The sequence below is a fragment of the Eubalaena glacialis genome, chromosome 7 (genome assembly GCF_028564815.1).
Source record: "Eubalaena glacialis isolate mEubGla1 chromosome 7, mEubGla1.1.hap2.+ XY, whole genome shotgun sequence".
Lineage (NCBI taxonomy): Eukaryota > Metazoa > Chordata > Mammalia > Artiodactyla > Balaenidae > Eubalaena > Eubalaena glacialis.
This window is the reverse complement of record NC_083722.1, coordinates 79,866,000-79,883,887: the sequence shown is the minus strand read 5'-3', so window position 1 is coordinate 79,883,887 and position 17,888 is coordinate 79,866,000. Positions and strand designations below refer to the sequence as shown.

General features: G+C 38.3%; 2 protein-coding genes across 2 annotated transcripts in view; both read left to right on the top strand.

The window, feature by feature from the left end:
- The window catches only part of ERC2 (ELKS/RAB6-interacting/CAST family member 2), a 940,128-nt gene that overhangs the window by 265,551 nt on the left and 656,689 nt on the right, over window positions 1-17,888 (top strand). The window lies entirely within an intron of this gene.
- On the top strand, window positions 3,087-16,467 carry LOC133094905 (transmembrane protein 11, mitochondrial-like). The gene is made up of 2 exons (XM_061195643.1): window positions 3,087-3,141; window positions 16,094-16,467. The coding sequence occupies exons 1-2, from the start codon at window positions 3,087-3,089 to the stop codon at window positions 16,465-16,467; spliced, it is 429 nt and encodes a 142-aa protein (XP_061051626.1).

Below are 17,888 nucleotides of genomic sequence, written 5' to 3'. Positions count from 1 at the left end.
TGATACTATACATAGAGAATCCAAAAGATGCTACCAGAAAACTACTAGAGCTAATCAATGAATTTGGTAAAGTAGCAGGATACAAAATTAATGCACAGAAATCTCTTGCATTCCTGTATACTAATGATGAAAAATCTGAAAGTGAAATTAAGAAAACACTCCCGTTTACCATTGCAACAAAAAGAATAAAATACCTAGGAATAAACCTACCTAAGGAGACAAAAGACCTGTATGCAGAAAATTATAGGACACTGATGAAAGAAATTAAAGATGATACAAATAGATGGAGAGATATACCATGTTCTTGGATTGGAAGAATAAACATTGTGAAAATGACTCTGCTACCCAAAGCAATCTACAGATTCAATGCAATCCCTATCAAACTACCACTGGCATTTTTCACAGAACTAGAACAAAAAATTTCACAATTTGTATGGAAACACAAAAGACCCCGAATAGCCAAAGCAATCTTGAGAACGAAAAATGGAGCTGGAGGAATCAGGCTCCCTGACTTCAGACTATATTACAAAGCTACAGTAATCAAGACAGTTTGGTACTGGCACAAAAACAGAAATATAGATCAATGGAACAGGATAGAAAGCCCAGAGATAAGCCCACGCACATATGGTCACCTTATCTTTGATAAAGGAGGCAAGCATATACAGTGGAGAAAAGACAGCCTCTTCAATAAGTGGTGCTGGGAAAATTGGACAGGTACATGTAAAAGTATGAAATTAGAACACTCCCTAACACCATACACAAAAATAAACTCAAAATGGATTAAAGACCTAAGTGTAAGGCCAGACACTATCAAACTCTTAGAGGAAAACATAGGCAGAACACTGTATGACATAAGTCACAGCAAGATCCTTTTTGACCCAGGTCCTAGAGAAATGGAAATAAAAACACAAATAAACAAATGGGACCTAATGAAACTTAAAAGCTTTTGCACAGCAAAGGAAACCATAAACAAGACCAAAAGACAACCCTCAGAATGGGAGAAAATATTTGCAAATGAAGCAACGGACAAAGGATTAATCTCCAAGATTTACAAGCAGCTCATGCAGCTCAATAACAAAAAAACAAACAACCCAATCCAAAAATGGGCAGAAGACCTAAATAGACATTTCTCCAAAGAAGAGATACAGATTGCCAACAGACACATGAAAGAATGCTCAACATCATTAATCATTAGAGAAATGCAAATCAAAACTACAATGAGGTATCATCTCACACCGGTCAGAATGGCCATCATCAAAAAATCTAGAAACAATAAATGCTGGAGAGGGTGTGGAGAAAAGGGAACACTCTTGCACTGTTGGTGGGAATGTAAATTGATACAGCCACTATGGAGAACAGTATGGAGGTTCCTTAAAAAACTAAAAATAGAACTACCATATGACCCAGCAATCCCACTACTGGGCATATACCCTGAGAAAACCATAATTCAGAAAGAGTCATGTACCAAAATATTCATTGCAGCTCTGTTTACAATAGCCAGGACATGGAAGCAACCTAGGTGTCCATCATCGGATGAATGGATAAAGAAGATGTGGCACATATATACAATGGAATATTACTCAGCCATAAAAAGAAATGAAATGGAGGTGTTTGTAATGAGGTGGATGGAGTTAGAGTCTGTCATACAGAGTGAAGTAAGTCAGAAAGAGAAAAACAAATACAGTATGCTAACACATATATATGGAATCTAAGGGAAAAAAAAAAAAAAAAAAAAGAGGTCATGAAGAACCTAGTGGCAAGATGGGAATAAAGACACAGACCTACTAGAGAATGGACTTGAGGACATGGGGAGGGGGAGGGGTGAGATGTGACAGGGTGAGAGAGTGTCATGGACATATATACACTACCAAATGTAAAATAGATAACTAGTGGGAAGCAGCCGCATAGCACAGGGAGATCAGCTCGGTGCTTTGTGACCACCTAGAGGGGTGGGATAGGGAGGGTGGGAGGGAGGGAGATGCAAGAGGGAAGAGATATGGCAACATATGTATATGTGTAACTGATTCACTTTGTTGTAAAGCAGAAGCTAGCACACCATTGTAAAGCAATTATACTTCAATAAAGATGTTTAAAAAAAAAAAAAAAAAAAAAAGAAGTTAGGGGCATAATGTGACTATGTGACAATATTTCTGTGGTAACTGAAGTGAGAATTGTAGCTATTTAGGTTTCTCATCACATGACCAGCCACTGCACTTGTGTGTCATGAGTGGTGGTTCTTGTGTAACACTTACCCCAATGAGCTTTTCTATGGAAACTGAGTAGTAAGCAATTCAAGATTGAGCTTGACCAAATTGCTGCCTTGTAGATGTGCTGTTGATGAAAGAATATGACTTTGCATTCAGGTGCTAACTCTATGGTGAGGTTGATCTTTTGCTTTTAAAACTAAAAACCAAGCCTTATCTTTGTGTTCAGGCAGATGTCTGCTGTTCTGCATGGGGTTGACTGACCTGTAGTTGAGTTAATTTTCCCTTAAGAGACCACTTGGTGTTTGATCAAATTCAGTCAATTCAGTTTCACCAGGCATGGAAGGGATACGCTGGAACATGGAGAAGGCAAGAACTACTTGGTAACTTTCCCCAACATCTCATAGCTAGGAAGAGAGAGATTTCAAATTCAAACCTTGGCCATGGAAAGTATCCCACTTCCCAGTGTGAATTTAATTTGAGTCTTGGGATCTGGTCAGGAATACCATGAAGTGGCTGAAATGTTTTCTTTGGCTCTAGGGCCTACCCCGGTTTATTTCATCCATCTTTTGAACTGTTACTTATCTGAGTCTAAACACTGCACTCAGCATTGTTTCTTCTCCCAAGGTGATGTGTTCGTAGCAAATTGGTGTCAAGCCTCATTTTTTCTAATCAAGCCAGTTGGATGGCTTTTAGGCCTTAAAAATAGGCCATAGCTCCTTTTGTGGCTACTAAACAGAATAACAGCAATAACAACAAAAATACCGCCTGCATCACCAGTGACAGCTATAGCCCGAACACCACTCCACACATGTGGAGCCAGGTGCAAGGCATCTGACGTATAATAACCCATGAGTAGGTAAAATTAGCCCCGTTTCACAGATGAGAAAGCCATGGTTTAGAGAAGATGAGCAACCTGCCCAAGGTCGTACAGCTGGTAGGTTGGCAGCTGAGATTTGAACACGGGTTTCTTCTCTGAAGTTCTTAGACTCTCTACTCTTCCAGTCTGCTTTTACTGAAGATGACCCATCAGTTCAACTAGTTTTTCTTTCCACACTTTGGAAATTATGCACTGAGTTTTGCATCATAGAACAGGTTGAGGCAGTTCATGAGAGCTGGAACGTTCTATCTGATATATTTGGAAAGGGGCAATATTGTACATTGTGCTATAAGGCAAGATTCATCCTTTTTACATGTATATGTTATCAGTCCTGCACATGGGGCTCCAAATATGTACCCTACAGCCAACATATGCCCTGTTTTTTTCCTTGAGTTTTAAGTCTTGCCCTGAAGCCTTTATAGCAGTGTGGAGCATAACTCATTTAAACTTGCAAAGCCCTGTGTTTTTGATGTGCCCTATCCACTTATGATACCAAAAATTATCCTTTAGCTTTTTTTTTTTCTTGAGAAATTTCTTCATTTTCTCATCTTTCAACTTAAATGGGACACGGTTTTTTGTTTTTTTTTAAACTATTTTCCTTAAATAAGGGGAAAAATGTGGGTTTTAAGTGATAGCCAGAAAAAGCAAAATGTCAAGTTAAATGTTAACTCTGGATGGTATATGGTTGTCATTTAGAAGCAAGGAAGATTAAAAAAGTGAGACTTTTTTTTTGCCCAAACTCTTCTTATATGTGTTTGAATCTAAATGTTTGAGTTGCTAATTGATAATTCCTGCTATAAACAGGTTTATTTTGTGTGACTGTAACTCCTGAAGTTGAATTACAAATACCAGTGCTTACCAAGCAGCTATATTGTATACAGCACCATGGTGGGCCTTTCAGAAAAAGTGAGCGCTCAGTCTTTAAGGGGCTTGTGGAAGGAAGTATATAAGCCTGGATCTAAATAGTGACCTAAGAACAGCAAAATGGGCTGCAGAGACTCAGAGGATATCAAATAAGAGAGGGACAGGGAATGCTTCTTGGAGGAGATAGCATTTGGGGAGGGCCTTGAAAAAATGGCATGATTTTGATAGTGGGTAGAGGGATTATTTATAAACAGTGGGAACCATATCAGCAAAGGCAAGGAGGTTGGAAATTATGAGACGTGTCTGGGGAAGAGCAAGTCATTCAGTTTGGTTGAGAGAAGACTTTTTAAATTTAAAAAGCAATGGAAGATCAAATGAAACCATAAGAATGTGGGAGCAAAGAAATAATAGAGATAAAAGCTGAAATTAATGAAATAGAAACCAAACATATACAACAGGGGAATATAAAAGCTAAACACTGATTCTTTGAAGAGATTAACAGATATCCTGGTCAGAATCATTGAGAAAAATAGAGACAGACAAATAAACAATATCAGGATTGAAAGGGGGCATCACTATCAATCTTACTGACTTTACAAATATCAGGGGATTTTATTAACAACATTGTGATAATAAAGTTGAAATTTTAGATTAATTCTTTCAAAAATACAACTTATCAAAACTGGATGAGAAGAAACAGAATATCTAGAATATCTGAGTAGTCCTGTATATTAAAGAAAATGTTTCTATGATTTGAAACCTTACCACCAAAAAAAAATCTAAAAAACAAACAAACAAAAAATCCCGTAGTCCCAGATGGCTTCTTCAATGAATTTTACTAGACATTAGAAGAAAAAACTATATCAGTCATACAAAAACTATACCAGAGAATAGAAAAAGAGGAAACACTTCCCATTTTATTTTATGAGGCCAGTATAACCTTGATATCTATACCCAACAAAGCCATTACAAGAAAGGAAAATTACAAACAATCTCTCATAAACATCAGTGCAAAATATTCTAGTGAACTGAATGCAGTGACAGTGACCAAGTTGTGCTTATTCCAGGAAGGCAGGGTTGGACTAATATTTGGATATCAATCAATGTTATTTACCACATTAACAGGATAAAGGAGAAAAATTAATTTCAATGAATGCGGAGAAAGCATTTGATAAATGCAACATTCATTTATGCTAAAAAAAAAAGCTTTTATCAAACTTAGATTAGGAGAGAATTTTAATCTGATAAGAGGTAGCTACAAGAAAGCTACAGCAAGTATCATATTTAATGGTAAAATATATAAAGCTTTCCTTATAATATAAGGAACAAGACAAGAATGCCTATTACTATCACTTCTACTCAACAATATTCTGGATATCCTAGGTATAAGAATTATAAAAGAAGAAATAAAACCCTTTTATTCACAGGCACCATAATTTTGTGTGTAAAAAATCTCAATGAATCCATATATAAACTACTAGATTAATAAATGAACTTAAACAGCTGGTCAGTATATAAAAATGAATCATCTGCATACCAGTAACAAACAATTATGAAATGAAATTTAGAAAACAATATAATTTAGGATGGTATTAAAAAACCCAAAATATCTAGGAGCAAATCTAACAATGGTAAGCAAGACCTAATTTAAGTAGAAGGTACAAAACATAATTACATATGGAATAACCAAAAACTTGAAACAAATGAAATAGCTATCAACAGTGGAGTGGATAAATAAATAGTGAAATAGTCATACAATGAAATGCTATATGGCAATGAGAAGGACCGAGCTATTGCTTCATGTAACAACATAATTGGATAACTCCAAAACAGTGTGGAAAGAAGCCAGACACAAAAGAATACACACAATATGATTCTGTTTATATGTGTTCCAAAAATAGACAAAAGTAATCAATGGTGTTAGATGTCTGGATAGTGGTTAATCTGGAGGAGGAGGGAGGGTGGGGAGGTTGGGAGGGGGCGTGAACGAAGCTTCTGGAGTAGAAGTAATATTCTATATTATGATATGGTTTGTATGTAATCAGCCGTGTTCACTTTATCATAATTCATCACGCTGAAAACCTGTGATTTGGCTACTTTCCTATGTGTAGTATACTTTAATTACAAAGTTCATTGAAAAGTAAAGGAAGAAAAACTCAAAAATAAAAAGACAAATAATGCTATTAAAAATTGGGCAAAGGATTTGAATAGGCATTTCTTCAATGGAAACATGCAAATGGCCAATAAGAACATGAAAAGATGTCCAGTGTGATTTGTCATAAGGGAAATGCAAATCTAAACCACAATTAGATAAAACTTAGCCCCCACTAGGATGGCTAAGATAAAAAGACAGACAATAACAAGTGTTGGGAAGATGTGGAAAAGCTGGACCCTCATATATTGATGGTAGGAATCTAAAATGGTTCAGTCCATTTTTGAAAACTATTTGGCAGTTCTTCAAAATGTTAAATGTAGAGTTACCATATACACCCAAACAAATTGAAAACGTGTACACACAAAAACCTATACACAAATTTTCATATTATAATTGTTAATAATAGTCAAAAACCTAAGGCAACCCAAATGTTCACTATCTTGTATGAATAAACAAAATATGGTATATCTATGTAGTGGAATATTATTCAGCAATGAAAAGAAATGTAGGACTGATACATGCTATAACATTGATGAGCCTTGAAAACATGCTAAATGAAAGAAGCCAGTTGCAGAAGGCATCTTATATGATTCCATTTATATGAAATGTCCAGTATAGGCCTATCCATAGAGATAGAAAGTAGATTACTGGTTGCAGGGAGCTAAGGGGAGAGGAGAAAAAGGAGTGACTGCTAATAGGTACAACAATTTGGGGTGATGAAACTATTCTGGAATTAGATCGTGGTGATGGTTGCATAAATCACTGAATTGTACACTTTAAGAAAGTGAATTTTATGGTATATATATTGTATATCAATAAAGCCATTATTAAAAAATGAAGATATTATAAAAGAAAGGGTCAATAACTTTGGTTACTCAAAGATTAAAAAATAAATTGAATTATAGAATAACCAACTAGGAGATGCATTTCTAAGGTGTATAGTAGTTAGAGTCTTAATAATGTATAAAGAGGTTATATTTATCAGTGTGCAATAAAAGCTTGGGGAAAAAAAGGTACCAAAATGTTGACACTAATTCTAGAAGGGGAGATTAGAAAGGATTTTTTTCTTCTTTTTCCCCCCTATATTTTTATGTTTTCAGTAGTGTGCATTCATTATATAGGGATGATCAGGAAGTATAATTTAGGAAAAACATCAATAAGTTTGTTGAAAGAAAAACCATCTATCAAAAGGCTTAAAGATACACAATTTCTTCTATTCTGGTTTCTTTTGCTGAACTGAAAAGGCTCCAAAGTGGAGAAGGTTATGTTATTTATGGAAATTGAGAATCTGGTCCTGCCACTTAGTGCTTCTCTGAAGTCCAGCTTTCTCTTCTGTGAGATGGGACCATGATACCAGGCTGCGCAGAGTTGCGGTGAGAATTAAAATGGCTTAAGGCACGGGAAAATCCTGGCATACGGTAGATGCTCAAGGAATTCTCTGCTCCTCCATCCCTTCCTTGTCAGTCTGAAAATTGAATTTTACCTGTTTAAAAAAAAAAAAAAATAGAGATGGTACCTTTGAGCAAGGACCACCAGAGAGAAAGAATTTAACAAGCTTACTTCAGAGTCTTAGCTCTGAATACACACACAGTTTGCATGTGGAAAGACTTTAAAAGTGTCTTTGAAATGAGAAACCAGTGGAGAAAAAAATAGCAACTCCCAGTAGGCCTGTGGTATAATAAATGACCCAGGGACTTTGTTGGGTCCTTGGCAAGTCACTTGTCCCCTCTGGCTCTCACTATTCTCATTTGGCAAATGAAGGGATTGAACAAAGTGTCCTGCTTTAAAAATTCTACTGAGTCTGGAGGCTTGGTGACTGGCAATTTGGACTCTCAAAGGGCCTGCCTGGGGAGTCTGAATTGACATGGCATTCTTGCAAAGTTTAAAGCATTGTTTTGTTTGCTCCATCTTGGCCAGCTCTGCTCAGGCCAGCAGCCCCTGCCCTCTCCCTTGTTGGTGCTCAGGTTCCCAGCTTATTGTTTATTTAGGCATTGCAGTTTCCTTATTGACGTGCGCACCCCGCTCCAGCGGAGTTGAGAAGTCAACCACAGGCCTCAAGTGAACTCACCCTTCAAGTTTCAGTAATGACAGTGTACTGGCCGTCACATGCCTCATCCCTAAGGCATGGTCCACTTTCCACATCCCTCAGGCCTTGTTGGTGACTTGGGGTGGCCTGAATTCCTCTGCCGCCTGTTGCTTTTTCCATGAGACAAGCTTGTTGAACATAGAAGGATTTGCAGTATGTTTTGGAGATCCTGAGAATGAGGCCCCAAACCAGGGCTGTTGGGGGCTTTGGGGGAGTGATAAAAGGAATTGGAAGAGCAAGTTCAGGTTGCTGGAAGGCCAGTAAGCAGAACTTCTAAACCTGATCTTTTCCCAAAGAGTGTTGGAAGAGAATAGAAGTGTCAGGTGTCCGTCTTTTTATTACTCCCTGAAATGCATTCACAATTTTGCAAAGTAGTATTTCACTGAATTTCTGGGAATTCAAGCATTCTTTGTATTCAAATGTTTGTGAAAGATGACATGGATCCAGCCTTGGGAGGGCAGGCTGCACACACTGAAGGGCTACCCTGTCATCTGGAAGCAGTTTCTGAAATTTCTTCCTCCTTTTCCTCTCTTCCCAACATCTTCACTATTTTCTTTTGACCTTGCTCTGTGATCTTTAAAGGCTAAAAGTACTGTGTGGAAGAAAGGACCAAAAGAGCCCAGCTTCTAGGTGGCTGACTGTCTCTGAGGCCAGTCTGTCCTGAGGTTGTCCTGGGAACAGCAAGGTCACAGTGTGTGGCCTTCTCACTCCTATTCAAGGGAAGGCTATGTGGAGGGAATCATTCCAGTTTATGAAAGGTGTTTAAAAAATGATTAGAGAAGATAATTACGGTGATACAAACAAACACTTCATGAAGTGTTATCATGAAGCAGGCAGTCTTCATTTGGAGAACTGCAAAATGGGGTGGAAGGTAGGAAGCTTTTACAGGATAAGGAAAAGAGAACAAGGAAGGGAAAAATAGAAAGCATCTGATTGGCTGGGGTGGCATAGTCAACCTTGTTTGAGGTGAAAAGGAATAAGGGAATAAGTACCGAGCCCAGAGTTGGTTTAGTGTTTGGGGATTGGCTGACTGGGTATACTGTGTTTCTGGTCTAGTAGAACATTTACAGGGACATGAAAGTTATAAGTTTTGGTTTGTTGATATAGCACCCTCTTGAGCCCAGAAAGTTATTTCAACAAAAGAGAAAATCTTAGGTAAGTTATTTCCCTTTTGTGGATATCCTGACCTATAAAGTGGGTAAAATAAATACTTAATTCATAGGGTTATGGGCAAGATTAAATGAGATTTTCTAGCACAGTGCTTGCCTTAGTAATCAATACACATTAGCTGATGTTGTTATTAATCCATTTTTAATACCAGAATGGAGAAACATTGTTTGCTTCTGTCCTGTGCTATTCCCGTCTGTATATTCAGATAATGCAAATATATTTATATTGTAGCATAAATGGGGAAGAAAATGTAGGCATAAAAAAAATCTTTCGATGTGTTTTTCCCCAGCCCAAGGAACTTGCAAATAGATACAGATTTTTGTGTCACCCTGTCCTTAAAGGGAATGTCTTTAGAGGCCAAGTCACTGTTAGTTAAAACACACACACACACACACACAAACAACCACAAAAAACTAGTTTCTGATGCACCTAGTCCACAGGTTGGTACTGGAGAGGCTCTGTATTAGGCTGTCTCACAGGCACATGGATATGATTTTGGATTAGCCAGTGCTCCCTTCCATGCATTGGAAACATAGGAAACTCTCACTATTAATGCAGCAGCTTTCTATGTAGGGCTGATACTCAACTGAGAGGCATAGGTATAGCTATACTGATTGTTAAAATATTGAAATAGTTCTGTGGTTACCCCAAACCCTCAGAGTACCCGTCGCACTCTAGCTCTTACCCTGGGACCCCCCAAATCCAGCAACTAAAGAGTTAACCCCTGTCCGTACAGGGACTTCCCAGACCTGGTTTCTGTGCTCCAGGTGGCATCTATTCTGGTTGGTTCTTGCCCTGTGCAGTACTGTTGTTGAATGACTCAGCAATCACCCCTGACTCTGGGATTTAAAACACTGGGATTCAGTTTCCAATTAAGATAACACAACTCCATTGAAACTGCCCTTATGTCCCCAGTGATATCCTAATATTTTTTCTTAGTCTTTAGTGTCTTGAAACCTTTCTTTGACTCCCTTTCTTTCTTGAAACTTCACTCTCTTATTCTCTGCAACCTTTTCATGATTTCCATCAATTTTTACCCGTCTTTCTTTTGGTGATTCCTCCACTGTTTTTTCTATACTTGATTCTCAACTATATCTGAGAATTCTTTCACCACTAGGCTGATGACTCATCATTTCTACTGTCGTAACTTCCATTTTAGCTTTGGTTTTTATTATTAACTTCCCCAAAGCCATCTTATTGCCTTCTTTTTACCAGTTTTTAAATGATTCCCAGTCAGATTCAAGTACAAACTCCTCACTTGATTCTGAAGACTGCTTATCATTCAGCCCATCTTCCTTTCATTTCCTACTTCACTGCAACTAAAAGTGATCTATACTTTTTAATCAGTCCTGTCTTACTCTTCCTTGATACATGGTCCATACTTGTTCTGTTATTCCTTCAACTTATATTAATTAAATATTATGTGCTGGACATCACATTGAGTGCTCTTGACTTTGCGTGTATTATTACTTCTGGCTGGAAAACATTTAATTTTCTTGATAATCTTGTTCTTATCTATCTCCATATCCCATATTAGAGTCCTGTGCTTTCTGGAGATTTCTTGACTCTTCTGTGGTGGTCTTACCCATTTCTGACTTGCCTGTGTTCTTATAAAATATTGTATCTAACTGTATTCTTTGTTATCTTTCACACTGTTTCTTGTGTATTATGCTCTTCTGGTTACAAGTGAATGAAGCCCTGCTACTGTATTTTGATGTTATGGAGAGTAGATGATTCAGATACAGCTGTATGTAGCTGTTCAAATGATATTATAAGAGCCCCATCATTTAGGCAGATTCTTAATACATGGTATCACAGAAGGCCACAACCAGCCACAGGCCCATATTTTTCTTATCATTCATAATCTCACAAAAGGAGAGGTCCTTGATTTTGTGTCAGTCCCCTCAAAGAACTCTGACTGGCCTTGATGGCTTAATGAATTCACCCCTGGATCAGTCAGCGTCCAGAGGATCCATGGTGCTTGCCACTGTGGGTCAGACTAGAAAACCCCACTAAAACCACAGGGAGTTGGGGAGATGTAGTTCCTAAAAGAAAAAGAAGTTGAGCAAATAGACAAAAAAGAAACAGATACTGCCACAGCTGGAAACAGGAAGGATAGAGCACGTAGTGTGTGTTAGGTATTACACTGGAAGGTGTGCATGTTGTCACTCATTTAAGTCTCATAACAACCTTAGGTTATAGGATTAACAAGGTTAGGAACACACGAAGATAAACAGGGTGGACTAAAAATAGAAGCTACTGTCTTTTACATGTGTACCTCACCGAACTGGGGGATGGATAGGGGCTTCTATACTATTGTTGGCTTATAATGGCAACCCTTTATTCTCTTGAGGGAGTTCCGTGATAGGTACTTTTCATGCATTACAGATCACTTGTAATTTTCATAACATGCTCTTGAGCATGGTCTTATTTCAGGAAAGCTCAGTATCTTGCCCAAAGACATAAAAAACTGATTTGCATCCAGGTTTGTGACTTTCTAAGGGTCAGTTGCATTGTTTTATCTTTAGCTCTTTTTGTTAGACATGAGTCTGTTAACAGCAACAACAAATTAATACATGAAGACCAAAACCTCAGAGGTCACATAGTGTCCAGCAAGAACCACTAGAGACATATCTTCTCCCTGTGTGTCATTAGTAGTATGTACAGAGACAGGACAGCAGGATGCATGCCCGGGGCATGGACTTGATGAAGAATGAGTCAGAAGTAGGCCATTGAGACCATGAAAAGAAACATCAAAACACCGTAATTGGGCTTCCCTGGTGGCACAGTGGTTAAGAATCCACCTGCCAATGCAAAGGACACGGGTTCGAGCCCTGGTTCGGAAAGATCCCACATGCCGTGGAGCAAAGCCCGTGCTCCGCAGCTACTGAGCCTGCGCCCTAGAGCCCGTGAGCCACAGCTACTGAAGCCTGGGCGCCTAGAGCCCATGCTCCGCAACGAAGAGTAGCCCCTGCTCTCCGTAACTAGAGAAAGCCCGCGTGCAGCAACGAAGACCCAATGCAGCCAAAAATAAATAAATTAATTAATTAATTAAAAAAAAACCCAAAAACACCCTAATTGCTTTTAATTTGAACTAGCCCAACCTGATTCTGCGCTTGTACATTTTGCTCTAAAGAATTAGATACCATCTGAATAAACAGACAAACACAAAAACAGCAAGATGAAAAAACAGCATGTCCCATGTCATCTTCTAACCTAGGTCATCATCTTTTTATAGTTTGATAAGGCCCAAGAAGCAGAGTTTTTGGTTTTTTGTTTTTCCTCCTAATGTGCCTTAGGCCCAAGTTGACTTCTTTGTGGAGCGCTTAACTTGGGCTTACATAACCACGGTGAATTCCACACAGTAAAGCCTTTCAAAGGCAAGGCATTACTCAGATAGCTGGACCAAAGACTGCTCAGTTGTGTTTGCAACTACATCTAGATGATTTTTAAAAGTTAAGCCTTCAAGAGCCTCTGTGGTATCCAGTAATAATAGTCTAGAATTTTATTCTAAATAAAGTGTAATATAATTATGTAGGGATGTTTCCTGAACATTAGATCACGTCTTCTCTTTAAACCAGTTGGCCCTAAGTTTGTTGATTAACGTCCGTAGACCGATATGTGATCACAGCGAGTTCCATGCTCTGTAAAAAATGCTTGTATTTTCTTTCTTGGCCTGATATTAAAATGAAACCAGTAATTCTTCCTGTATTTGAAAGGAAAGCACATTGTGACACTCAGCAATAACATAATTGTTACTTTTTGTGACTAAATGATACTGCTTTTTTTGACATTCCACCCACTCACCAAATTCAGTGTCCACAGTTCCTAGAGAGGAATTGAAAACTGTTTCTAGCTGTTTAAGGGGAACATAAGGTTTGGCAAACACAAAAAGGGTAATAAAGGCATCTTTACTGGCAAAGTTTCTCCAGAGAGTTTACTCCTAGGGTTGCTGTACACTTATGCCAAGTTGGATAGCTCTTGAGAGTAGCTTCATGTTTTTCTAAATGTACTTGGCCAGTAAAGTTGTCCTAGTCTCTTTTGCTCTCATCAGTCTTGTCCCTTGTATGTGTTGGACACCTAAAGTCATTTAGAACACCCAAGTCACCTGAGGACCTTATGAAAGTGGAGATTCAGATTCAGTAGTTGGCTGAGTTGTGGCCTGAGATACTGCATTTCTAAAAAGCTCTCAGGTGATGTCAGTGCTGCTGTCTGTGGACCACACTTTGCATAACAAGGATCTAGACTGTGCTCCATGGTAGAGAGGTATGCCCATGAATCTTGTTCATACCTACCTGGTATCTCACACACCTGGCAAGGTGACTGGTACCCAATAGATGCTCAGTATATATTTATTGAATGAATGAGAGAACTTCCTGTATCTAAATTTATTATCAACTATAGCAGACATGTCATAGAAAAATCCAGAGATTATTAAAAAAAAAAAAAGATAAAAGCAGAGATAAAATAAACTTATTTTAGTCTTTCCATCTGACCTTCATCCTCATTGCTGTAATCCCTGCACTCGTTGGCTTGCTAATATTCATGGCTAATTCCAGAATCAGCAAGCTGGGCCCATTGGGTAGATGGTTGCTAGGGGTTTGATTCCAGTGATTTATTGTTTGCCCATCAGATACCTATTTTGCATCTTTTGGATGATGGATATAAAATAGTCTTGGGTATGAATCTTTAAGTAGGAGTTATAATCTGGATGTATAAAATGAAGTATTATTACAAGTATTATTTTATGGATATATGGAAAGGAGTAACTTAAAGAGATATTCAATTCAGATATTTTTTCTTACTCATGGGGAATGAAGCAAACACACTTAAGTTGTTATTTTTCCCCCCCCCGAAACTTTTTTCCCCACATTCTTGCAATCTTTAACCAAAATATGTTAATATTATAAAAGCAAAACAATTTCATGCTTTTCCTATCTCAAGACTATTTGAAGAATGTCACCTGAGACATGGAGTGCTGAATAAGGGAGCATGGGAGTCTGTGTCCGTTCTTTTATTGCTCTGGGCTCAGAGCAGGCTCTCAGTAAATGACTTGAGTGACAGAAGCTGACAAGGTGATCTGGATATTTAAGCCCTCAATTATTTTAAATTGGGGGTAATCATGGCAAGTTTTCTCTTGAAGAATCCAAATCATTGTTTTGACTCTTCACTTTAGTATATAATCCCGAGCTTAATATCATTAAAGTTCTATTTTTTTCCCCCAAGAATTGACTTCTAGAGGAATAATACTGGAAAAAATCAGAGTAAATAGAATACTTTACTGTAGGACTTCCCAGAGTGATTAATGCTGATATGCATTGGGAATCCCCAATAATCATTTCTCAAACTTATTTGACCCTGCAAGCCTCTTTTCGCAGAGCATTTGGGTTCTGTGGACTTGGGGAAAAGCTGTTTTATGTTGTATTTCACTTACCCCATCTCTAATGAAGGCCTACAGTTACCTGCTTTGAGAGCTTGCTTATTTGTGAAACACAATCTAGATGAGTATTTGAAGATCACTACATAACTTATTTTAGAATATCAGTTAGAAATAACATTTAAAGATATTCCGATGAAGATTCTTTGGCGATTGGGAATAAAATGTTGCTCTGCCTTCTAAAACTCCACTTTTCAGGGTGTTACAGCATATGTCTTAAGTTTTTTTTCTCTCTATTCTGGACCAGTGCTTGAGTTATTGAGCATGTGCATTTAGTATCTATTTTGAAAGGCAACATCCATGTACAGCATTGAGCCATATCAGGACTTGTGAGATAGTTTCCTTCTGTAGTCCTCCTTAAATATATGTTTTTAGTCATTTATCTTAGTTTTAGAGGTTTTAAAAAAAGAAAAAGATAAAATTTATTCTCCCTGAATTCCTCAAACTGAAGCAGTAGAGAAGGTGTGACCATGGCAGTCATTTTCTTTGCCTTTATTTTTCATGCTTATATTTCCTCATGTCTTTCTCTGGTTCAGCATTTTGAATATCTTCTTGGGCAGAATCAATAGATTATCTAATATGTCTGTGTATTTTGCATCTCTTCTCCTCCCTAGATCTTACTGATATTCTCCCATCGCCTTTTCTCTATGCTTATGATTTTAGGTATGAGTTCTTGAAATTGACTTCTTATTGTAAGAACAGAAATATAAATAAGGACAGAAGAAATAGATCCTTATTAAAGTGACTTCCACAATACCCATTTTTCTTTCTTTCATCTTTTTTTCTTTCCTTTTTTTTTTTTTTTTTTGGTATTTTGGGACATCTGTGGCTAAAGGAAAATAAGTTTGGGAGGAAATACAAAGGCTGGTTAATTTAAGAAAATTAGTAAAAGTTAAAATATTATTTTTAAAATGTGTTTCACCATTTGGTGAAATTTTAACTCGGATATGTATAGGTCAATAGGATTTTCTATGTTTCTAACTCCATTCTGATCTTTCTTTAGCAGTATGTAATTTTTAGAAGTTCAGTGAAAAGCTCCTTTTTAACCCATTTAGAAGTTGGCAGTTGTGGTCATTGCTAACTTAAAGCCTTAGAAATTGAGAGGAAAGCCGAGGGTTTCTTTTCCCCTTGCCTACATGATTGAGACCTGAAATTTTAACAAACGCTATCAAGAATTTAAGGTGTAAAATATGGGACTACAAAGCGTATTGCAGTACACAACATATTTATACATGTATATATACATACGTATATACATGTAAATTTAGTTACTTTAGACTTGAATCTGAAATCTCAGGAGATTTTGGCCGCTGGATCACCGTGGGCAACTGCCTGCACAAGACCACCGTGCTGGCGGACACCGCCTGCCTCTTCACCCCGCTGGTGCTGCCCCTGGGTTACTCCCACTGTATCTCCCTGCCCGCGGGCATGCTGAGCCTGGCCTGCTGCACCCTCTACGGCATCTCCTGGCAGTTCGACCCCTGCTACAAGTACCTGGTGGAGTACGACGCCTACAGACTGTCCCGGCTGCCCCTGCACACACTCACCTCCTCCACCCGGGTGGTGCTGGTCCTGAAGGACGACTTGCACAGAAAGAGACGGCACAACGCGATAGCACTGGCGGCTCTGGTGTACTATGTAAAGAAGATTTACGAGCTCTGCGCTGTATGATCGGGGCGGAGTAGGGGGAGCAGGCAGCCCAGCCCGCGAGGTGGCATAGCACCCGTGCTGCTCTGTGAGGCAGCGGAGCCCGGGTAGGCATCTGGCTTCACGTTTGTTATTTTAAAGAAATAACAGATCACAAGTGTACCAGGGGTTTTTTTTTTTAGCTCATCACACTAAGATGTGGATTTCCGTAACCCACAGGGGCCTGAGGCTGTGGAAGTCCGACTGGGCAGCAGGATGTGATGGAAGCAATGCTACAGAGCGGATGTGAACGCGCCTGGTTGGGGGCGGGGGGTGTCGTTAAGTATGTTGTTTACCTGTACCATCCAGAGCCAACCAGAAGCTATTGACCATCAAAATTATGAGAATTTCAAAAAAAAAAAGGAAAGGAATGTTGGCCCTTTCACACTTAATTTACAGTTAACTCTTGTAAAGATTGCACTTAGATATTTGTAAATGCTGAAAGATTGTATCTCAATAAAGAGGGGAAATCTATATTATATTGATTAGTTTTAATAGAGATCTATCTTTTACTGTGTTTTAAAGAAATCATGTAGTCTTAAGGCCTTCATGGGGGTAAATAAAATTGTTACTAGTGGGTAGATTGGAGTGATGTGATTGGGGTGGGCATCATAATTATCTATGTGGCTTTTCAAGTTTTCTATAATGAGCATGTCAATTTTATAGTCAGAAAAAATCTTGATTTAAAATGACTCTCATTTATTTATGAAGACTCTTATGAACTTCTGGAATTTTTTTTTTTTTTTTTCCCATAGCCTTCTCATTATTGCTGCTCTTTTTATCTACAGTTATCACAGCTTAGAACTCAAACGAGTCACTAAGGAAGACTCCCTACATTTGTCAGCTTGGCCTGCTATAACAAAATACCACAGACTGGGTGGTTTAAAAAACAGAAATTTATTTTCTCACAGTTCTGTAGGCTGGAAGTCTGAGATCAGGGTGGCAACATGGTTGGATTCCTGTGAGAGCTCTATTCCTGGCTTGCAGATGGCTACCTTCTTGCTGTGTTCTCACATGGCAGAGAGAGAGAACAAGCTCTCTGGTATCTCTTCTTATGAGGGCGCTAATCCCATCATGAGGGCTCCATTTTCATGACCCCATCTAATCCTGATTACCTCCCAAAGGCCTCATCTCCAAATATAATCACATTAGGGGTTAGTGCTTCAACATATAAATGTTGGAGGCACGTAGACATTCAGTCCATAACATTCTCCTCGCTCAAACTGTCAGTATACAAGATTTCCAGATATGCAGCTAAAATAGGAAAGGACTGGCAGGCGATGCGTAAAAACATGATAGTTATCACTGGATGGTAGAAATAGAGGAGATTTTTCTCCATTTACTGTGAATTTAAAGTATATTATTATACTTTTATAACTGAAAAAAATACAATAAATATTATTTTT